Below are 24209 nucleotides of genomic sequence, written 5' to 3'. Positions count from 1 at the left end.
CAGCTTCCAGCTGTCCCAGCATCCAGATCGTGGGCACAGGGCAGCAACCCAGAGAACGACCACGGGGCCCTGGCTACCCGGGGCTCTGCGCATAGCCACAGAGGAATGCCAGGTGTGGGCAGTTATTTATCAAGAGCATTGTGCAAACCTTTCACCTCCAGCCCCACCCAGGGCAGAGGGAAGCAGGCTGGACGCTAGCTGCCAGTGGAGGGAAGGGGCCTGGCCCCAGAGCTGAACAATGCGCTCTTTGGTGAGCGGCCGAAACACAAAGCAGGCCAAGGGCTGGAATGCCAAAGCTGCGGCCCAGCCTGGAACAAATGTGCTGCTTTGTACAAGAAGCTTGGCTCTGAAAAGGCTGGGCCGGGGGCCTGGAGCTGGTACTTTTCCACTGCTTCCCTGGCTGCTGCCCCCCAGGACTGCCACCATTATTCCCAGCCTGGGCCCTGCCTTTGGCAGCCCACGTGAGCTGCCCAACTTCTGCTTTGCCAGCAACTGTGCCTGCTCCCCCCGCCCCTCCTGCCCCAGTGCGGGCTACATCCTGGCACAGCTCGGTCCCCAGGGACTGAACCAACCTTGACAACCGCAGCACTTGGAGACCAACACAAAAAGATTCCCTCCGCCTGAAACACAAAAGCCACCTTGGGCTTCTGCAAGCAGCTCTGAGTAGCAGCCACTGCCGCTAGGCCCCAGCTCTAGAGCCCTTCACCCACAGCACCTCCTGCTCCAGGGGCCTAGGCCCCAGCCCTGCAAACCCGTTTCCCTGAGCTCTGACGCCGACAGACCAAGCTCCTCCCAGTGTATGGGGGAGGAAGCCCGGGTCAGGGAGCCCCAAGCCTGCAGCATGCCAGGGCAGCCACCAGAGGGCCAGCAGGCCAAGGCAACTGGACACAAGGAGCAACTGGGTGTTGTCAAGATGCAATCAATGCTGGTGCATGTCATGACAATACCCTGCAGCATCACACGCAGCCTGTCCACACGCAAGCATGGGCTCTCCTCTGGCTGCTGCTCCCCGCCCCCGAGTGGAGAGTAGGGCCAGCAGTGGAGCGACAGCCTGCACAGGCAGGAAGGAGAACGCCCAAGAAGGCCCCAGAGACCAGGCTCAAGGGTGTCCAGGGGTTGTTTGTTAAACCGGGCCTAGGGCAAGTCCTGCTCACTGATCTCCCTTGCAGAAGGGAGAGGTTGCAGGACATGGGGAGGGAGAGTGCACCTGGCTGGATGGCAGCTCTGGAAAACCCTAAGGCAGGGGCTGCACTGGGAACTTGACCAGAGTAGCTATTCTGGTGTAGTTCCCCAGGGAAGTGCCCTCCAGAAGTCAGATCCTAGCACAGTCATTGCTCCAGACCGGAGCCATACTGGGCCCCGACCATGCAGCTGCAAAAGCCCTGCCTCAGAGAGGCACCCTGCAGACTACCCCCCTCTGCACTCACAAGGCGCTGGTGGAGCCAGCCAAGATCTGGCACAGAAGGGAGGAGAGTCCTGTGGCTCCCCCACTCCATCTACTGCTGTTACCCTCCCCGGCGGGTGGGACAGAGCAGCGTCCCTCTCCAGCAGCGGCTCAGTGGCGTAATACAAACACTGCAGGGCAGGAAGCAGCTGCAAGGAGCTCTAGGTGCCCAGGTGGGTGGACAGTCCAGCTTCTCCCTGGCATTGTGCCCACAGCAGGCACCTGCCTTGGCCTTTTGCAATTTTTTTTTTTTTTAAAACTCTTCCGTTCACAGGCCGCCTCCCTGGGCTCCAGCTGTTACATGGCACAGCTGAACCTTGGCATGGGCGCTGGCCAGGCCCTGAGCAGCATTGCGCTCACTTCAGAGCCAGCGAAGCAGCAGCTGGTGCTTGTGTACAGGTACTTGGCCCACATGTACCCTGCAGTCAGCAGCTTCATGCTGTGCCGCACAGCTCCTGGGGAGAAGGTGACCACAGGCACGGTGCAGCCGACCCCACACACTGCCCAGCCTCCCAGAGACCCGTTAGCCCGGCCCTGTCGTCTCCCAGGCACGTGAACAGCAGGCCAGGTTGGGGCTTGTGGAAGCACAGGCCCTGAGCCGCTGGCGGCATGCACAGTGAATTTGTCGCTAACAGACGGGGAGTCAAGTTTCCAGACCATCAGTGCAGATAAGACGGGAAGCTCTGGGCAGTGCTGGGCTTGGCAGAGGAAGCGCCTGGTAAATTTCCACTGGCAGGTTTGTCTCATGCTGCTGGCACACAGCCCACGCATTCCAATTGGCTCACACCATGAGCCTGCCTGAAACAGCTCCACAGCCTGGGAATTGCCTAGAAGTGGACAGGAAAGGAGCAATTTAGAGCTATTGACACAAGCCTTCCACTTTGGCAGCAGCCTGTGTCCAAAGGGCGAGCGGCTTTAATCTGCGTTGCTAGGTAGAGTTGTTTGGTGCTTGTCACAGCCGAGGGCAGCCCCCAGCCTGGGGCCTGGGAACAAGGGGAGGAGACAGAACAGGACTCTGGGAGCAGCTGGTGCAGACACTGGCTTGGAGATGGGGAAGTGGGAGGCAGACAGCCAAGGGAAGACGCTGGGGAACAGGAGAGGAGGGACCTCTGGCACTCCTCACCCATCTCTGCTCATGAAAAGGGTGAAAAGAAATTCTGGGAGAGTGCAAAATGTAAAACCTCGGTATTTTCAGCAGAACAGAATTAAACCATGCAACTCCCCTGCCCCACAAAGTCACACGGTCAGCAGGATTCCAGAGCAGCACTGACCTGTGCATACACATCCCAACCACCCACACAAGCTGGTCTGTAGCTACCTGCATATGGAATATAAGCCCTCCGACTCCTGCATAGCCAGCCATTGTACCGAGGCCTGGCTGGCAGTGTTACAGCCAGATGTGGTGTTTGTGCTTTTTCCCCTTTAAAGCCAGCCTGGCCTGCAGGCTAGAGGGTCAACAAAGCCAGAAGGGACCATTGATCATCTACTACGAGCTCCTACCTAATGCCAGCCAGTTGGCTTCAACTCCTCTTTGCACTGGGGCACTACCCAGTCACGATCGGTTGCCAGTCAGAGAGGACTCATCACAGCCCTGGTAAATTGCTGCAGAGGTTAATTACCTTCCTCTTAAATCCTTCCCGATTTCCAGTCGGAATTTCTTCAGCTACTGGCTCTGCTCCAACCTGTGTCTGCTGGGCTGAGGGGTCCCCACTCCCCAGATGAAGAATTCTGAGCTGGGGTCACAGCGGCCCTCTGTGAGGCTAAACAGACCGAGCTCCTGGAGTCTAGAGCTCAGGAACGTTTCCCCACCCCTCCAGTTGTGCTCTGAGCCCTCCACGGGTTAACACCCTCATCCCCTGCTACAGTCCCTTTTAGTTTTGCAGTATGACAAAGCCATCTTCTTCTGCCAACAGCGGCTGCTTTGGAATGTGGTTGGATACAGACGAGTCACTATTTGTTCTCGTTTCATTCCTGTCTTAGACCGGATTTCCTCGGCCAGCCTGCTCTCTGCTGGAGCCTTCCCAGGGCCTCTCACGTACTGTTTTCGAGTAACCAAAGAGACTGGTACCGTGGTGAGGGAAGTTGGAGAGCAGAGCTCCGCAAGTGGGGCTGATGGGTCTGTTCTGCCCCCTATGCCCCCATCCTCCCCAACTCAGCCAGCCCTGAGCCCCTTTGCACATCCACAGGTGCATTACACCCCGAGCTGCGACTCTTCCTGCTACCTGGAGACCTGCTCTCCCCAGCAGCTATTTCCGGTCCTGCTGACCTAGGGCTCCAGGGAGACTGTTCTAAGAATGATGCCCCATGGTCAGATTGGTGAGGCAAAGGGCAGAAATTTAAGAGGACAAAAGCACAAACCCCACATCTTGATGCAATGCTGCAGGCCAGACTTTCCCAGGGAGCTTTGTAAGAGGTCCTTTAAGTCACTCGCCATGTTTACACATCCAGCCCACAGGCCTTGCTTGCACATTAAACTTTCAGGCCGCCAGGCTCAGGTTTCCAGACAATAGGAGGGAAAGGAGGATTTCAGTTTGAGCTGCCTGGGTGGGGTACAGAGGAAGCCTGCTGGAAGTTTCCATTCACCAGATTTTAAACACTTACTTTTCTCAGCGGGCACCTCCCACCTCCATGGGAGGGCTCTGCCACCCTCTCACATGACTGCCACATGCCCCACTGGCCGGGAACAAGCAGCCCCTGGGTTGAGGGGATTTCGACCAGAGCTAATGCCCACGGCTTGTAAGCAGGAGTGCCATGCGCTCTCTGTGCAAAAGCAGCAAAGGGTGCTCCACTCCTGTACCCAGGCACGACCAACTCAAGGCTGCGCTGATGCTCTCTCCTGCCTAGCAGCTGAGCAAACGTTCCTGCACTGTGGGGCTTTCATGATGGCTGCTGGTTGGCAGTCGGAAATCTTCCATGGGCTCAGGCTCTATTTTCACCTCCCCTGTCCCCTGAACTGACGCAGGCAAGTGGGGCAGGACTAGCAAAAATGACCACTAAGCCCCCAGCTAGTACATGATCAGACTCAGGTTGTTCCGACTCAGAGCACCTTGCCCACACTCTGCCCAGAAGAGAGACTGACAGAGCCCAGGTAAGCACCTAGACACTGGGGACAGATGGGGATTTTGGATTAAGAGGAAGGGGATAAAACAGAGCCAATTAGAACAGAGCTAAAGCTCCAAGGACACATGGGAGCTGCTCCTGAATTCAAGTCTCAACAGAGCCACTGGAATCTGCAGGGAGTTTCCTGAGCCTCAGGGACAGGCAGCTAAAAACTCCACTGTGAGCTACATTGTTCTGCAACTGCAGTGGAGTCTCCTGGATGAGTTACCAGGCCCCTTGAGAGGGCAGACTGAAAGCTGGCTTGGGCCGCACTGGCCTCAGGCCCTGCCAAAGGTCACATGCCACTGGGAGCCACTGTCTCTTTCCTACTGCACTGGCACCGCTCTGCAAGGCCAAATTTGAGACAGTATTTCAAACTTTCTTGTTCACTCTCGACTGGGGGCGGGTGGGAAGAGAACTCCTCACGCCAACATTTACCCCAAGAAATGAACTCTACAAAGAAATGCACAGCCTTGTTGTGCTTGTTTTCCAATACAGTGAATTTATTATAAGTTGCAAAAATCAGGATTCAGCTTTTTCATGTACAAAAAGACACTCGCTCTTTGAGAAAAGATCCAGAAAAAGCTGAAGAGGATGCTGCCTTTAAATTGTAACATTTTGGCAAAGTGAAAAGCTCTTTGTAAACTCCAACTCCATGGCTCAATATAGTTTTTTCCACAGTACAATATTACAAAGTAAAACACAGTATCAATAAGTTAGATCATACTTAATCATCTAGAACTGGTTTCTATTAACCCAAAAAGCACAAGATTTGCCTTGCTTCATATGCTCTAAAAATAAAAATTAAAAAAAGGCAGATTTGACTACGTAACACAGACCAAATGAAAAATGAAATGAAGCCAAAAATGAAAAGCTAATCGGTCTCACAGTTTGGGTAGTCATTAAATATTTTTTTCAGCTTTATATTCCAATTCTAGACGTTCCAGAATATACATGTACATAACACATCTTTGTATACAACTCTGTTTGCAAAAATAGTTTATAGCAGATGTATAAAGACTGAGAACCATCTCTACTTTCCTCAAAAGAAAAAAATTCCAAAAACCCCTTTCAAAACCTGAAGGATCAGAATGAAGTGTCTCTGTGGAAGAATTTATTTATCTTGGTTCATGACCAATGCCCTTTTCTGCCAGTTCAGCGCTTCAGGGTTCCTTGCATTTTCAAGAGGAAGCACGCACTAGGTTTCTTTAGCTAAACACACGTTGGCTGTAAGCGTAGTTTGTGCTACAGATCAGCCCGCCAGTCTGCAAGCCACCAATGGACAAACTCTTTCCAGCCCAGCTGCTTGCTTCATCTGGGAAAACATTGTGGTTTGCACCCAGAAGTCACAATGCAACAGGGAGACACGGCCTGATGGCAGAGGCCTTATGCAGGGCTTCTGCTTCCCCTAGAAAATGCTGGATTCTCACAACTGCCAGCTAGGGAAGCTGTCTACAGCAATACTTGTCTGCTATTCAGGAATCCACACAACATGCCAAGAGATCTCCTCTGCTGACAACAGGAAGAAGTACACAAACCTGTTGCAGGGCAACGTAACCTCCCCGCTCCAGCGTCTTCCAGCTGCGGTCACTGACACACTAACACACATCTGGGAGCAACTCACAGCTACAGAAAACACTGGATCAAGGCTGTTTCAGATCTATGCTTTAAGCAGGATTTGAGCTCATCCAAGGAAAAAAACAGACACCCTTTGTTTCTGACATTCCTGCAAACCCAGTGTTTGCTGTTGTGGGGGAGGGGGGCTCATGCACTTCTCATACGTAACATTCAAGAAAAAAAACTTGTCAAACAAAAGCTTTTCACCTTAAATCGTCCACAGCTGTCAGGTTTCCCTGTCCACTGGACGCGCCAATGGGGCACGAACTGTTCTGAAGGCTTTTGACTCATGGAAACAAGTAGTTAACCTTCCCCTGCCTTCTTACTCCACTTTAGTCAGCTTGGGAAGGGGTGCGGGGGAAGCAGAGTCCCTGTCTGCTAGGATTCACTCCCCTGAGCACCGAGTTCTGGGAGCATGTCCCTGTTTGATGCCCCCCCAGCGCTCCCAACTTGTTGCCCATCCTTTACTGCTTGGGTTTGAGAACACCTGAGGGCCCCCTGCTGGTCTGCAGAACTTAATTGGCCACTGTCTGACCATGGGCCACAACTGCAGAACCACCGGCACAGAAAACACTGTTCTCGGCATGGTGGTACTTGCCAATGGCTCCTTTTTGCTCTAAGCTAGTTTCCCAAAGAGCAGAATGCTGGAGCACTGGTGGGAGCCGACAACAGCATCAGCAGAGCCACCGGTGCAACAGGCCTAGGCAGAAAAGAGAAAGGGACTCTAAACTACACACCCCTGGAACAAGACAAAAGGTTGAGAAGTCTGGAGTATGAGCCTATTAAACTAGCAGCACTAGTGTCCCGCTACAATGGAATTATTTCGGGCGGACCCACGTTTTCTTGAGCAGCAAAAACACAACACAGACCCTAGTCGAAGAACGAGTCCCCCTCCTTACTCCTGACAACCTCACTCTCCCATTTTATGCTCTCAAAAGAGAATCACATTTTCCGATGGCAGGTGCCACTACCAGGGCCAAAGAAACCCTCTGCTTTCATAAGATACAGTGGAAGCTGGAACAAAAAAGCACACAGGCTGGCAGGGTTAGGTAAAAAACACAGAGCTGAAGGGCACCCTTGTGCTTTTTGCAGAGTTCCTCATGCCCTGACCTTGTTCTGATGGATGTCCCTCAAGTCCAAATATCAAGAGACAAGTGTAAGAAGCAGCCCACTGTAAGAGACCCACACGGACAACTGCTAACTTATTTCTCGCCGACAAGTTCCGGTTCCTGTTCTGAGTACCTGATCCTCTGCTGCTGCCTGGAAACCATGCAGAACACAGAACAAAAAAGCATTGCCTTCCTTCCACCCCACCAAATCCATTCTAAGGGTCATGAAGAACACCAAAATAACTTATCTGGGTAATTAGCTAACTATCATTTTGTAATACTGCTGTTGTAAGACAGGGAAGGTTCCGAAACATTTGGCTTAAAAGGAAACGAGAGGCACAGTTTTAGAAAAGATGCTTTTGTGTGTGTGTGTGTGTGTGTGTGTGTGTGTGTGTGTGTGTGTGTGTGTGTGTGTGTGTGTGTGTGTGTGTGTGTGTGTGTGTGTGTACACACATATATACACAATTTTATATATATGTATATATACATATATATACACACATACATACACACACACACACATATGTATATATAAATATAAAATAGACCACAGTCTCATTAGCAATTAATAAAATTGGCTGTCTTGGTATAAAACTATAAAAGTCAAAGACAGACAGGTCTCAGTCTTCCTGGCACTGGCATATGAAGTGTAACACAGGCTGACTGAATTGTGCACAAACGGAGAAGCCATTGCCAAGTGTACGCCAACTGTTTCCAAATGACTTCCTACACACAGAATCCAACATCTGCATCAGGCAAAGTTTTGGGTGCAGACTGCTGGGCACTCCCCCTCCGGATGACCCAGCCTCCTCCAGGAGAGCACAAACCTGTGCAAATTACAAGAGCTCTGGGAACGTGAGCGTTTAACTTGGTGCTGTGTAGCGCAGACAGCTTGCATATGAACAGTCGCAGGTGCCAGAGAAGGAGGTAACTTAGCAGCATTCCAGTTCCTCACTATTTGCAGAACAGAATATGCAGCACAGCAGGAGCTGGGCCAGCGATAACTCAACTTCATTCCAAACTTTAATCCATGAAAAAAATCGACTCTTTACCTTTGGGAGCTTGAGTCACTTGAGGATAACTGTCAAATGCTGCCTTCAAATAAGCAGATTTTCCTTTTCTTTTTTACATATATATAAAAACTTTCCAATGTTCAGAGGGTAAAACTTGAGAGGACGATGCCAGGCGCTGGTTTCACTACTGGGCTCAGATGCTGACGTGACCGACTCCACATCCCAATCACCCTCAAGTTCTTCCAACCACCAGGATGTCGTGCTTGGCTCCAAAAGGTATTTTATTTCTCATTTGTATAAAGGAAATGGTAACATCCAAGGGAACTTTCCTGCACAAGTCAGTCTGGATATTAGCGCCAAGACTAAAACTGCTGTTGGTCATACTCTGCTATCAGTTTTTTTATATGAGCCAGTTTGTTGTGGAGGTATTCACAGCGATTCTTTTCTTGGCCGTAGTTAGGGTTTGTCTGAAAGGAAAAGGAAGATACACTCACTGAAGTTAATAATTCTCCAGGTCTATCAGAACACATGGTGCAGCGAGAGAGATTAAAATCAGGAAGCCCCAAAATGCAAACCCAATTCATGGTACTTATCACCAGGGACTGAAGTTTGTTTCCTGTGCGGGATGAATGGTCACAGTCCTTATAATCACCAATGAACTTTATACTTTTACCCACCCTTGGATGGTAGCAATCAGCAAGATCTTTCCTTCTCCCTTAAAAAGGCCTGTGGGTTTGATGTTACCAGGATACTGCAAGTTGTGCATGTCCCAGTTAGCGTGAACCAGTTCCATCCTTCAGTGGAAAGCTGTTGTGATCATAACTCCAGTAAGAAGGCAAAACATCCCCTTTAAATGGGAAACAGCTGAGTCCCCCTTCCTCCCCAGCTCCTCAGTGACAAGCGACAGGCAGGTACTGCAACACGTATCTTAGCAGGTATTGTGTTGCAGATCTGGGAGGGCACAAGCCACCTCATGAAAGGTGCTCCAGGGCAAACGTTAGACCACTGGGGAACAGAAGGGGGAAGAGGCGCTCATTGCTTTAGAGTCACTTTATAATAAGGCTCTACCTATACGAAGTTTTATTACCAGACATTGAGCTATGGTTACAGGTGACAGGCCATTGCATTGCCACACCATAAACAGAAGGTGCTTAATATTAAACCCACAGAAAACTACCCACAGAACCTTGTACGTTAAGATGATGCCCCTCTTAAGAGTGTGATGATACCGGCCTCCGTGCCTGTTCCGTAAGAGGGTCGCCCAGTCTCTGAATGATCAATGTGAACAGAGAGTGGCTAAAACAAAGCCAGCTGATTTGGATTACACTTCAAATTTTAATATCAAGCTACAAGAAACCAAGTAACCAATCTCAGCCAACTGACTGTCACCAGGCAAAGCAGCACAGCATGGAAGAGCCTCTGGGAAGCTATTCTGGCAGCCTGCAGCACACCTTACACAGATGGCATCCGTGGAAGTCTGCACTCAAAGTCACTGTGTTTCTACGAAGGGCTGCCTACAAGTCAAAAGCACTGTGTGTGTGTCACTAAAGAGCCAACCCACCTGTTTGTTAGGGGGTTCTCTGCCTTCCCTTGTCTCCTGTGCTGGACACAACAGTCCCAGTGCTGGGAAGATGCCTCCCCAAGCAAGGGCAGGACACCACACGTCTGATTTCCAACACATTCTGTATCAGCCTATGCCGAATGTGGACTTGTGCCGTACAGGATACTGGGGGATATGCACCTTGACATGAGTGCCCAAGTGGGAACAGCACACCACATCCCGTTACCATCCTTCACTGTGGTGTGCAAGGCACCTAACCTGGGTGTTAGCTAACAAAGGGATGCAAGCCCCTCCCTCCCCCAAGAGGCCCCAAAGGGGACACAGAGGTCACCTGTGTAGATAGGCTATCGAGCAATGGCACAACAGCTTTATCTGCAACCAGCAGAGCTCTGCCCTCCCTCCCCGCCCAGAGTCAAGCCACCGGATCCTTCTCAAAGGCCAGCAGACCCCAGGGAAAGCACCCCAGAAGCTGGCTTCACAAAGTCCATCAACTCCTCAGCAAAGGGAGGGCCCAGAAATCTGACCAAAGACTAACCACAGGGGCCCCAGGGGCACCCCCTACCACTGCCTGACCCATTGTCACCCTGCATTTCCCTCCCCTAGCTCAATTACCACATCTCAGGCAGAGCCCCTGGCATTACACACGTGGGAGGCATCTCACACACTGCAGGCACTGCCTGCAATAAAACCAACAAGCCAGTATTCTCAGTGGAGGTGTTTCATAGCCAGTCCCTCCGTGCTAGCAGCCGCTTCCCCCATAGTTATATCCTCGTGCCCTGAGAGCGTCCAGTGACACCACAGTACCAGGGGACGCTGATAACCGTCACTCAAGCCTCAGATGTAACCTTCTGTGACCTCAGGCACGAGCAGCACCATGTAACGTGTTCAGTCTGTCCGTGCCGAACGAAGGAAATGCTGCTGAAAAGTCTCACCAGAGGGCCCTGCCTCTGCCACTCAGCCCGGTCTAACCAGCAGAGGGAGCTCCCTCCTTCCTTCTCGACAAAGGGCAGCTGGACAACACAACAGCTAAACCCTGTCCCCAGCCAACCCAGAACAGGATTATTTCCTTTGGGGCCCAGAGTTTTCACCCACCTTTTTAATTTTCCGATATTCCTGTAAAATCTGGTCGTGGATAGTCTGAAAAAGAAAGGACAGCGTCAAGGTCTGTGTGTCCGTACAAGCGGGACAACTGGCACAGCCCAGTGGCAAGCTGGCCTCTGCTCCAGAGGGCACTGCTTGGCAGACAGGTGGAATTACTATCTATCCTTCCCTACCCTTTTTCCTACACAGAGAATTATCTGATGCCACCCATTCCAAACTGAACAGTGGCCAGTTCAAGGTGTTTTCTACTGTGGCATACAGGAGACGTGTTAACTGAATGACAAGCTGCCAAATGCCTCCCCTCAACCCCCCGAAAAGATCTTGTGTTCACATTTAAAAAACAAAAACCACACACAAAAAGGGTCGGCTGTGCAGTGTCCAAAAGGAAGAAGCAGTCCCAGGTTACTGGCGACATGGCAGGGACAATGCCTGAAACGAGCACCGGTTCCCAACCATTTGCTGACCCAGACCGATCATCCAACAGTACTGTGCATTTTACCGTGAGTGGTCTCATTGCCATGGTGAGTCACACCCAGGTCTGACGGGGGAGGGGCAAGGGGGGGCGCTGTTGCCCTGGCCTTTCAAGGGGGCCCAGGGCTTCGGCAGCAGGAGGGGCTCCAGGCCCCTTTAAGCGCTGGTAGCACTGCCCTGAGGCTGTGGGTCCCCATGCCACGGTCCTGGTGGCACTAAGGGCAACTGCCTTTGGCTCTGCCCCTTCTGGGGCACTGAGCCAGCTCCCCCCGGCACTTTTCCCAGGGCCTGCAGTGGCTGCCAGCCCTGCTGGTGTTATACCAGTAGCAAGTACTGGAAGGATGGATGAGGAGTCACCTAGCTTTACTCCACTGATGAGTGCTGCTTTTCTTGGGACAGTAAGCTACTCCAATGGCAAGACAAGGGATATCTCAAAAGAGGGGAAAGACATTCAATCAGACAGGAGGTGCCGCTTAGTACAGTAAGTGCCCTGTAGTGGATAGTTTATTATTCTCAGTGAGACTTATCTTCTCAAGCTAACGAATAGTTAAAGCTCTGAAAGATCGGTCTGACAGGTTGAATAATACTCCTATTATTAAGAGCAAAGCTTCAGGAGAAACTGACGACCCCATGTTAGCTCGCTTCCCAGCATTACTAAGTTCCCATAGGGTGAAATATCATTTTCCTGGCTAGGACCAAACACTAATAGCTGCCAGCAGGCTTTGGCTGGGGACACCAAATGCCTCCACGAGGTTTCGCCCTGCCAACAAGTACCACAACGTGTGTTCTAATGGAAAGAACACCTGGCTGTTGTACAGCCCAAAAGCTGTCAGCTGCATGGATGCTCTGCAGACACCAGGTCTGGGCTGTGCACAGTACCTTACAAACAGTGATAAACTGCCTGATATCAGTCCTCCCAAGACACCCCGACAAAAAGATCAGGTAAACTACAAACAAACCTCAGCTCTGCAAGCAGCAGGGTTAGGTTTCTAAACAGCTTTTTCTGCTTATACCTTATATTCTTCAGAGCCCTGTGAAAGCTGCTTCAGCTGGGAATCCAACTGGGTGAACCGTCGAGTTATTCTCTCTATCCTGGCATGCAAGTCTCTGTACTCATTGTACTCAGCATTGAAGTCATTCTTGTAACTCTGACGTTGCTCCAAAGAGGAAATGGATGCATATTTTCTGAAGGAAGCAGAGTTTAAAAGGCAGTTGAGAACAGAGGTCTCTTTCCAGGCAGCAAGGTTACTGCAGTCTGTCAGAGGCCTGCCTTCCAGGACTGCGTTAGCATCACACAACTGGAAGGAACCTTGAGAGGTCACTGAGTTCAGTCTCCTGCACTCATGGCAGGACCAAGCACCATCTAGACCACCTCCGACAGATGTCTGTCTAACCTGATCTTAAAAATCTTCAGTGATTCCACAACACCCCCAGGCAATTTACTTCAGTGCTTAACCACCCTGACAGGTAGAAATCTTTTTCCTAATGTACAACTTAAACCTCCCTTGTTGCATATCCTCAGGGTGTTAAGGACAGCAATTTCTCTCTTTTCCTTGTACCGACCTCTTAGATACTTGAAAGCTGCGATCATGTCCTCGCCGTCTTGTCTTTTCCAGACTATTTGCACTGCAGCAGAACCTGCAGGCCTCAACCAGCATTGGGCCCCGCCTGGGCTGGGGACTGCACCAGCAGAAGACACACAACTCGCCATAGTAAAAGGGACATACCTTCTGAAGGTGAAGAAGGGGATATCTTGCATGAACTGAACAAGCCCCAAGAGTGCCTATGTACTGTCAAAAGGCACATCAAATGGGTCATTTAAAAGCTACTGTGTTTAAGCCAACACACAACCTGACTTTCAGTGGGGCCCCTTCTGACTAATCCAATATACAGGATCATCCTTCCTGTTTCATCTCAGCCTTTGACTTCTCATCTGCTTGGACAAGTTGAGTGGAGGTGACATCCTCACCCCCTTACTCTGCTGCAGCGACAGCGGCGGCTGGAGCTCTGCCAGGCTAACAGGTCTTGAGTGACTGAGAGGGAAGTGAAGAGCTCTGAACTATTGCTCTGTATTAACAGAAGCCCAATTCATGCTGCACCACCCAAATGTCTGAACTGACACGTATTCTGTTTGCAGTGCTGCAGCCGTGTCAGTCTCAGAATGACACACACACCAGGTGGGCGAGGTAATGGTGGTGAGAGAGGCGCTTTCAAGCGGCAAAGGGCTCCTTCTCAGCACTCCGAGTGTCACAGCTAAACCTCAGTTTATTAGCGAATCGGACTGTCCCCTGGGTGGGGAAGCTGCGGTGTTACTTAGCTACAGACCACCAGACTGCACAGAACAGTGACACCAAGTGATCACTCTGTACCTGAGTGGTCAATCCTTACCCCGCAAACACTTTCAAAAGAGGAACCTGTATGTAACTCTGCTGGACACTAAGGCTCTGTCTGTACTGTCAGTGTCATTAGTAAAACTTGTGTTAGTTGGGATATGGAAAAACCACACCCAAGGCATGCACGTTTCACCAACAAAAGCACAGGTGTGACCAGTGCTGTGTCAGTAGTAACGACTCTCCTGTCAACACAGCTACCGCCACTGGCTGGGGGTAGTTTAATATCGCTGACAGGAGAGCTCTGTCCTGCTGGCACACAGCGTCTACACAGGAGGCTATACAGTGGCTCAGCTGCAGCAGTACAGCCCCGCGGTCTGTCCGTCATGTAGACATTGCCTTAAAATCACAGTCTGAACACACTGGATTTAGGGTTCATTACAATGACCTGTGACCGCTAACTTCCCCTCTCCTCACTTGGCTTAGGACACAAGATGTTAAATGGGTCACTTCCCCTTGAATGCCCCTCAGAGCTAGTCAGAGGCAATGGGAAAATTTCCCTCAGGAGGTAAGGTTCACCTCTGTACCAGGCACACAGCGTGACTATCACACTACTCAGTCATTCCAATTAGAGCCAGAGAGAAGGCAGAGTGTGTAGCTGGCAGCTCAGGTGCTCTCTCTCTGTCTCTCCCTCTCTCTGGGTAGAGCACACCAAGGATTCTTCGCCCTAGACAGACATATTGGCCCATCAGAGGTGACATCTTACCCAGATGCTGCACTCAAAACACAGTCTTCGATGCTTCGGCAGCAGTGCCAACACCTGCTCAAAGAAGGCAGCGTGCAGTCCCCTGTACAGCTCACCGGCCCATACACTAGAGATGCCACCTTTCTGATCAGAGCCTGAGAAACAGTCATACCCACTAACAGACCGGTCTGTGACTGGCCACGTTTGCATTGCAAGCAGAATAAAAGGATAGCCGCCTCTTCATGCAGCACAAGGCTGTGTGATCCCTGGGTGCCCTGAAATGGGCCTGACAGTGCTACCAGAGGGCTGGTGGCATTACCTGGCGCAGTCCAGGGGTATGGGTCAGTTCTGAGCAACATTTTGCAACTGGGAAAAGTGTGGGAGTTTATAAATAAAACAGAGCTGAGCGTTGTGTCCCCAAAAACTCAAGTAGAAGAGATAGGAGTTACCCTTAGCAATAAGTTCTGCTTATTGGCAGCCAGGGGATTTGATTAAAAGGTCTAAGGTGGAAAAGCTGGTGCTGTAACCCACGGCTTACCCTCCCATGGAGGGGTAACCTTCCCTTGTATTTTTGAGCCTGCTAGTGTGCTTTTTTGCCACCACCAACACCACAACCTATTTCAACTACCCATTAACATCCCATCTGGAACCGTCGTCCACCCACACACCACCACAAAGCCTTGCAAGTAGGTCATATGACAGGCCAGATGTCAGCAACACAAAGGGAGACAAACTCGATCTTCTCACCCTTCACACAGGCAGCAGTCCTGCAAAAATAAACTCTTGTATCCAGTAGAACAACTAACTGAACAAAGAGGTTGCTGGCTTAAAAGTGAACTGACTGGTATTAAAATTGTTAGCAAGACCTGTGAAGACTAGAACATGACAGATAATACACTTCACAGCAAACACTTCAAAAAGCAGTTCAGGCTCCCTCATCACCCCAGAACACAGGGCTCCCTTTGCAACAAGATGATCTCAGACATACCCTAAAATCCAGAAAGTGCTGGGAAAGTGACCAACTTCTGTCCAATACTCAACAAGTCATTTCCTCTTGATGTCTATCTACATGATAGGATATTTTCTACCTACCTCAAAAGGGGCTGTGAGGATTCATGTGTTTCAAGGGTTTTTGACTATCAGATATTGTTATTTCAGAGGTACTTGTAATCAACTGCTGCAGGGAAAACAGCTCTGAACTCTGGCATTGGGGTAGAGAGGAGAGAACCTGCTGTGAAACCTAACTGAAGCTTCAAGCCATACACTGGTGAATCTGGACTCTCCACCTGGGCTGGGGCGTGTGTGTGTGTGTGTGTGTGTGTGTGTGTGTGTGTGTGTGTGTGTGTGTGTGTGTGTGTGTGTGTGTGTGTGTGTGTGTGTGTGTGTGTGTGTGTGTGTGTGTGTGTGTGTGTGTGTGTGTGTGTGTGAGAGTTCTAACACAGAAATCAAAACAGAGAGGGTTTGTTATGTCTTAGTCTCTAGCCAGTTCGGATAGTTTGGAATCCCGGCCAATGTACAATAAAGATACTTACAATAAATAATCTGGCATTTCCGAAGTTGACGTTGGTACACTAGAATTATTGCATGTTCCATTTAAACCTGGGTGGGGGGAAGAAAGGAACACTTTTCAGAAGCCTTGCATCTTACAAAAGGTACATCAAAGTCCAACTTCATGCCACATTTACACAATGCATTTTGCTCAACATAAAAGAATTTGTGTTTCTAGGTTAACCTGACCAAAATGCAGAGTATATCAGTATTAGATGATGTCTGGAACTGCGAGATTTATTGACTATTCATCTAGTAGCAAATGCAACAAGCAGCACAAACATCCCATAATTTAATTGGTTTATAAATATTGCTGCATGCCTCCCAGCAAGGATAACATACTAATCCCAGCACTGGTGAATTGCAAAACAAATCAATACAGCCCAGATGGGCAGTTCAGAAAGCTGAGTTGAGTGTACACTATTTTCCATGCTCTTCTCTAGAGCATGCGCTACAGCTCCTCACACTATAGATTCTTGGAAGAAGTTTTACACAGCAGAAAGGGCTGAAGGGATATATTCAACACTGTACTTAGAGATTTATACCTCACAAGAGGCATAAAGACTGAATGCAGACCAACACTGCTCATGCTGGTTTAAAACCAGAGCAGCATGGAAAAGACGGAACAGGCTGGTGTGCTCTCGTATGACACGCGTACAACAACTTTGAAGAGCAGCGACGCGTACGCCTCATTGATGCTCGTGAGAGGAAGAAAGCAACAGCAGCCGCTGCACCAACAGAGCCAGGACAATTCCTTTGCCCCCACTGTGAACGCCCATGTCGTTCAAAGCTTGGACTCCTCAGCCCCATGTGAGTCACAACCGATGAGCCTGGGCAAGCTCAAGACGTCATCAGACACGACGGACTGCCTTCACTTAGCGATTTATGGCTTCATAAAGCAAACTCCAGCTGTTTTTTTATGCATGTCTACACAGAAAAGACCATCCACGCAAAGCAAAACAGAAAGCAATCTGCTCCAGAAAGCTAGGAAAACTGGGAGTTGAGGGACAACTGGCAAAGAATTAGAACTAAGAAAACCTTTATGGGATTTTTGCATGTAGAAAATAGCAACAGATCTTGGCAGGCATAAGATTTTACAATTGGACCAGCATAGGCTATACTTCAATCCAAGGGGACCAGAAACAACTGTTCTTTTTAGATGACAAATCTGAGGAACTGTCCCAGACTGAGATTTCTGAACAAATTAAAAAATTATATAGTAACAAGTTACCAGGACCAGACAGTATTCACCCAAGAGCTGTGAAGGAACACAAACCTGAAACTCCAGAACTACTAGCTATGCTATGCAACCTATCACTTACATCAGTCTCTGTACCTGGTAAGAGGAGGGTAACTAATGAGACACCTCTTTGTATAGAAAGCTTCAGAGCTGATCCTGGCACTGACAGGCTGCCAGTGAGTTTAATTTCAGTGACAGGCAAACTGGCTGACGCTACAGGAAAGAACAAACTGATCTGGTATGCAGATGAATATATCTTGTGGAAGAGTCAACACAATTTTTGTAAAGACAAATCATGCTGCACCTATCTGTCAGAATTCTCCAAAGGACTCACCGAACAGGTAGACAGAAGCAAGCTGGCCAATAACAACGTTCCTGGATGTTTAGAAAGCCTTTGACAAGGCCTCTCACTAAAAGCTCTTGAGCAAAATCAGGCAATCATGTGAAAAGTTGGTCTCTCATGGATCAGTAATTAGCCACTGGTCACTCAGGACTGCCCTCTTCTGTTCCTCCCTCCCACACCCCTGGCACTGGACTGCACCATGGTTACGTTCTTATTACCATGGCAGAGGATGATACACCATAAGCACCGGCAAATGAACCTGAGAGATGAGAAGTCTCCTGGAAATTGCACAATCCCTGATTGGTCCAGCTGCAGCCAGAGAACGAAACACATTGCAGAGGCAAACAGGGACGACTTCAAAAGTTGAAGAACTGATGGTGTACTCAGCTGTGTTGGAAAAGTACAGCCGATTTTGAAATCATCCTTCAAAGCAGGTGACTCAGCAAAGCAAGTAGAAGCTTGACTTGCATAATAGGAAACGAGTTACGTGAGACAGGCAGGATATGCCCCAAACCCCACGTTTGAAATAGCAGCTAGCAATACTTTGGTGTTTTCCTCCTCCCTAAAATTCCTCTGGACTAGCATGACATTCCAGTATACATTGTAGATTGTCTATTATGCATGGAGGGATTTGAGTTGGGGGCTATAGGTGATGAGAAGGGGTGTTCTGTTATTAACATTCTTGGGCCAATGTAGAAGTAGCTGGTTTCTGGGCATTTGTCTGGCCCTGTCAATCTGTTGTATTTTTTTTAAACTTCTCCCAGTGGGTAATTAAGTTTTACAAATGCCTGGTAAAGATCTTGAAGCTTTTGGTCTCTGTCAGTAGGATTGGAGCAGATGCGATTGTATCTAAGAGCTTGACTATAAACAATGGATCATGTGATGTGTCCTGGATGGAAGCAGGAGGCACGTAGGTAAGTGTAGCAGTCAGTAGGTTTCTGGTAGAGGGGTACTGACTGGCCATCAGTGATTTGCTCTGTGGTGTCCAAGAAACGGACCTCTCGTGTGGAATGGTCAAGGCTGAGACTGACAGTGGGATGCAGGTTGTTGAAATCCCTGTGGAACTCTTTCAGTCTCTTTAGCATACGTCCAAACAAAGATGTCATCAATGTAGCATAAGTAAGGAGGAGTAATAAGGGACAGGAGCTGAAGAAACATTGTTCTAAGTCGGCCATAAAAATGTTAGCATACTGTGGGGCAAGTTTTCTTCCCCCTCCCCTTCTGTCCTTTCTAGCTGAGTCATCGGTTTTTATTTCTCTTTATTCTGTGTTATCAGAGATCATTCACCAGGATTTTCCAGATCTGAAGAAGTGGGTCTCTGTCTCATGAAAGCTCATCACCAAATAAATAATGAGAAGTCCTGTGGCACCTTAGAGACTAACATATTTTGGAGCAAAAGCTTTCGGGGACAAAGACCTGCTTCATCAGATGCAATGCCACTGCATCCACCCCCATGGGCTCATGGTGCTCAGTAAAACCCATGGTCCCAGCAGCTGTTTGTTTTGAGTGGTGTGTGGGGGCACAGAAGGCAGGGAGCCTGCTGGGCCATAGGACAGTGGAGGGACAAATCCAGTTCACAGGCTATACGTTGCCCACGCCAGTCAACAGTCATATCCTGTGTATATGAACTGCCCTGGCTGGCATGGGAAACCATGAGATTCAAATATTCTCTCATAAGTCAGTCCTATATTAACCTAGAAAAAGCATGTGCTTGTTCTGTTTTTCATTTGTATTTGGGGCTTTAATAGAACGTATGCCCTTGAAAAGAGACATTCCTTCCTCTGGAGAAGAGTTTCTATGCATTTTCATGCATTGAAGGTGGAGAGGGGATTTAATGTTTAGTTTAATTACAGCTAATGGGATAAAATTAAGGAAAAAGGTTGTATGCAAAATATAATTTAGTGACAGATCTATGACTATTCCCAAAGGCTTCAGTAGAAACAATATTGCTTGAAATGTGATAAGTTAGGCCAGGTTACACTACTGCAGGTCGCTAATGAAAGTTACGCAACTTCAGTGATGTGAATCTACTTACTACAGTATCTCATCGCGTAAGTCTACAGCAGACGTTCTCCCATTGACTCCACCTACACTTGCTCAGGAGTCTATGGTAGAGCGTTCGATGGTCAATCTATCAAGACCCAATAAATGGATCCCCACTGGACTGATTGCTGCCCATCCATCTGGCAGTGGTAAAGATGTCCTCTGACTGGACAAATTAGCAGCAAACAGGAAACAAGACTGCACTGAACTAGAGCAGCCAACAGATTTTTCCCATGTAATTTCTGCCCATCTGTGCAATAAGTAACCTCTAAAAACACTGTATTCAGGCTGGTTTTTCCATTCCTCATTTTTAAACATGAGATATTTGCAGCTTTATTGATCCTTGAGAAAATTAGAGCAGGTAAACAAGACATAATACATGTAGTATCTCCCTGGGTCAGCACTGCCAGGAACAGAACCAGGAAATTTGCTAGATCAGGGGAGGTTAACGCTGGCCCCTCTGTGGTCAGCAGTTGGGGGCTCCACTCCAGCGGGAGCAGAGGGGCCTGCACTGAATGAGCAGGAACCAGGGAGGAAAACAACATCTCAGAGGAAGGGAAAGGATGGCTGCAGTGGCCATGGGGTTAGGCGTGCAGCCTCACAGCCATGCACTGAGCCCTTCAGCCAAAGGGCTGTGCTGCCAGCACCTGCCACAGGGCTCCACAGCCACCCTGCCTCTTCCTCAGAGCGTTCCTCCAGTCCCTGCTCCTCCCACTCCCCTTGCGAGCTTCAGTACCACAGGTGGTTCTCAAAGGACGTGTGAAGGACTTGTGAGCCTGGGGTCTCCGGCACAGGAGCACCCATGGAGATGATGGACCACAGGTGCATCTGGATGAGGGAAGTCCAGATTATAAGAGTCCAACCTGTAAAGAACCTTATTAGATTGAAAATGTATACTGCATGAGTCCTCACAACAGGAGGTATCATGTTAGTCTACCTACTGCTTCTGCGATATCCAACTTCAAAAGCCTTTGATTCTAACTCCACTATGAGTTAAAATCTACACAATGACCACCACTGACCAATATGAAAATGCTAACCTGATGGAAAACAGAGAGGCAGCTGTAAGTAATTAGTGGCAAACAGGAATTCAGATCAGAATAACGACCTATTAATAGGAAGGTCTTAATTTAATGAGAAACTTGACACAAATCAGATTCCAAAACAATACAAAGCGAAAGTTAAGCAGGAAAAATCTGATATACCCTGCACAGAAAGACCATATATTGACCTCGTGAGAGAGAGAGAATGTTTTGCTAGCACAGAGTCTGGTCCTGGATCTACAGGTAGGACACTTTGGTAGGATGGGTTTAGAGCAGAACCAGTATTTTCCATGCAGCTCTTTGTTCACACAAGCAGGCAAAGTGTTTCAGAATTCACGTACCTGCGACCTCCCGGGGTATGTTGGTTTTTAAGCTGGCTTTCTTGATTAGTTCACAGTCCTGCTTCTCCTCTTTGCATTTTTCTTCACTTTTCTCTTTTCTTTCTTTCTCTTTGTGCTTTTTGGACTTTTTCTTTGTTTTCACATACAGTGAGCTACAGTTGTGTTTGCTCGTTTGGGGACAGTCTGTTGACAAAGGATTAGTCAATCTGTCAGTTGCCTCTGGGTTCTCACAGTCTTTGCCATTGTGACTTAAGTCACTGCTGACATCAGAAAGGGGGTCATGAGGCCTTGGAAGCTCCAGGACTGGTAAGTGAGAGCTGGAGCTGACCGAATCGGCCACAACCGACTGCACAGCAGCAGCAGGTACATCTTTTCCATTCGAGGAGTTCAGTTTCCCATTGAAAGTGGGCTGAGTTCTATGGGTCAAGTGAGATATCCTAGGCTTTTTGTTGGCTAGTGGATCAATGAATTCCAGAGGCTGGGATCGTTTCTGAGGATAGAGAAAAACATTCCTTTAAAGACTAACAAGACAGTGATTGCCAGTCGCTCTAAAAAAAAGAAAAAAAGCACACAACTCTGCTTCACCACTGTGTGGCAGTGCTGTATCAATAAGCAAACAAAAGTTACAAGAAAAGAAATGCAACAACAAAGTACTTTGGCTAGCAGCCCCATGCAGAAATGGCATCTGATGAACTCTCCTTCTGCATGGGGGGAGGAGTGGAGGGGAAAAAAAAAAAAAAAGAAAAATCAGATGCAGTCATATTATAACTTTCCATTTCACTAGTATCTCAGCAAGATACCGAACAAAAGCTAAAATTAGACATTTCTAAATCAGCAGGTCCAAATAACTTGCATCCAAGAGTTTTTGAAGAGCCGGCTGAGGAGCTTGCTGAACCATTAAGGTGGATTTTAAGTACTGGAACCCTGACATGTGCCAGAAACCTAGAAGAAAGCTAATGTTGTGCCAATATTTAAAAATGATGCAGAATGACGACCCAGGTAATCCTGGGTCTGCCAATGACACACAGGACTCAAAAGAATAAAAAGGAGGTTAATCTAATTAATGGGGTCAACGTGGGTTTATAGAAAACAGATTGTGTGCAACTAGATATCTTCTTCTGATTAAATTAAGTGGGTTAAAAGATGGCTAACAGATGGGTCTCCAAATGTAATTGTTAACAAGGAATCATTTAGCAGCTGTGTTTGTAGTGGGTTACCACAGGGTTCTTGACTTGATTTTATTTCAAACTTTTATTAATGACCTGGAAGAAAACATAAGATCACTGTCAAAGATTATAGATAATGAAATACGGAGATGTGGTAAATAATTAGGGGACAAGTCGCAAACAGCGATCCGGACTGCTTGGTATGCTGGGAACAAGCAAACAATATGCATTTTAATACCAATAAAATGTAACATATGTATCCAGGAACAAAGGAGTACAGATAATTGTTACATGTGGGAGGGGAATTCTATGTAGGGAGGCAGTACTTGAAAAAGAGGAGGGGCTCATTGCGGTTAATTGGCTGACCATGAATTCCCAGTGAGGTGCTGTGGCCAAAACCGCCAATGTAATTCTTTGATGCATAAACAGAGAAATCTTGAATAGGAACTGACAGTCATTTTACGTCACACCAGACAGGAGACATGCTTGTGACCGAGAATGTAAACTTCCGGCCCTCTGCCCAGTACAGGAGAAACCGGATTCTATCTGAGCATCTACTTCTCTTAAGGCTTGTCTACACTACCACCTTCCTTCGAAGCAAGGATGGTAATTAGCGTGTTGGGAGCTTACTAATGAAGTGCTGCCATGCGTAGGCAACACTTCATTAAGCAAACTCCTCCCGCCCCCCGGCAGCTTTGAAGTTTTAAACTTCAAAGTACCGGCACGTGTCTAGCCACGGCTCACCCGCCCATACTTCGAAGTGCTGGGGCAACTTCAAAGTCCCCGGGGCAACTTCAAAGTCCCCTTACTCCACAAAAGGGAGAGGGAGGGCTACATGGAACTACAAGACCATTGCGTGGAAAGGCTGGAGGAGCAAGGGGATACAGAAAGCTGTAAGAGGTCAGGTACTAAACAGTAATTATTGGCCCTGATCTATTCTCTCTCTCTCTCCTAAAGGAGCCCAATCCCATTGCTGTCTAACTTTTTTTGCTTCAAATGTAGCCAAGTGAGAGGAAAGCTACCCCAGGGAATAAAAAAACACTAACAGAACAATCTCTCCCTACAGAGCACATTTAGAACAAGTATTTGCACAAAATTATTTTTTGCGAAACACATCTGCAGGATAATGGCAAAGGGGGAAGCATATTCAGTGATCATAGTGCCAAGAGTCAGGACCAGGGTTCTCTAAGTTTTTTTTTCCCCATCCAGGGGCAGAATAAATGTTATGTGCACCAAGCCATATAGGGTTGTGTACCACCAGTAGAAACACAGGCTACGGATGCTCTGCTAATTAGCTGGGAAGCACCTGAATGGCCGTGTCTACACTAGCCAAAAACTTCGAAATGGCCATGCAAATGGCCATTTTGAAGTTTACTAATGAAGTGCTGACATACATATTCAGCGCCTCATTAGCATGTGGGTGGCTGCAGCACTTCGAAATTGACGTGCCTCGCCGCCGTGCGGCTCGTCCAGACGGGGTTCCTTTTCGAAAGAATCCCAGCAACTTCGAAGTTCCCTTATTCCCATCTGCTCATAGGAATAAGGGGACTTCGAAGTTGCTGGGGTCCTTTCGAAAAGGAGTCCCATCTGGATGAGCTGTGTCAATTTCGAAGTGCCGCGGCCACCCGCATGCTAATGAGGCACTGAACATGTATTTCAGTGCTTCATTAGTAAACTTCGAAATGGCCATGCAAATGGCCATTTCGAAGTTTTTGGCTAGTGTAGACACGGCCCACGTGGGACATTACTGTGCAGCAACCTGGTGTGCTGTAGATTCACACGTTGATTTGCCACATAGTAACCTGCACGTAAACAAGCCCTCAGCTGTGCTTGGGAGCTGGCTGGTTCTAAATTATTGGTAACTGATAAAATTTTCCTAAGCCTTTAAGTCCCAGAGGAGCAGAAGGGCCACAGAATTTCAATAGTTTTGTCTTAAACAATGAAATTTTCCAAAGCTTTGAAGAGGATAGGCTAAGCAATCTTACCAGCTGCTGG

The 24209-nt window shown here is 48.4% G+C and overlaps 1 protein-coding gene across 1 annotated transcript in view; it reads right to left on the bottom strand.

Annotated features, from left to right (window-relative positions):
- Positions 1–5029: 5029 nt before the first annotated feature.
- The window catches only part of ELL (elongation factor for RNA polymerase II), an 83419-nt gene continuing 64239 nt past the window's right edge, over positions 5030–24209 (bottom strand). Inside the window, exons 8-12 of the mRNA XM_074978188.1 lie at positions 21049–21538; positions 16023–16089; positions 12429–12600; positions 10936–10980; positions 5030–8749 (exon numbers count right to left, since the gene is read on the bottom strand). Of these exons, the coding sequence (XP_074834289.1) occupies positions 8645–8749; positions 10936–10980; positions 12429–12600; positions 16023–16089; positions 21049–21538 (879 nt within the window). The 3' untranslated portion in view covers positions 5030–8644. The remainder of the gene's footprint in view (positions 8750–10935; positions 10981–12428; positions 12601–16022; positions 16090–21048; positions 21539–24209) is intronic.

This window comes from Carettochelys insculpta, chromosome 27, assembly GCF_033958435.1.
Source record: "Carettochelys insculpta isolate YL-2023 chromosome 27, ASM3395843v1, whole genome shotgun sequence".
NCBI lineage: Eukaryota > Metazoa > Chordata > Testudines > Carettochelyidae > Carettochelys > Carettochelys insculpta.
The sequence above is the reverse complement of the archived record's forward strand: the minus strand, read 5'-3'. Positions and strand labels throughout refer to the sequence as shown.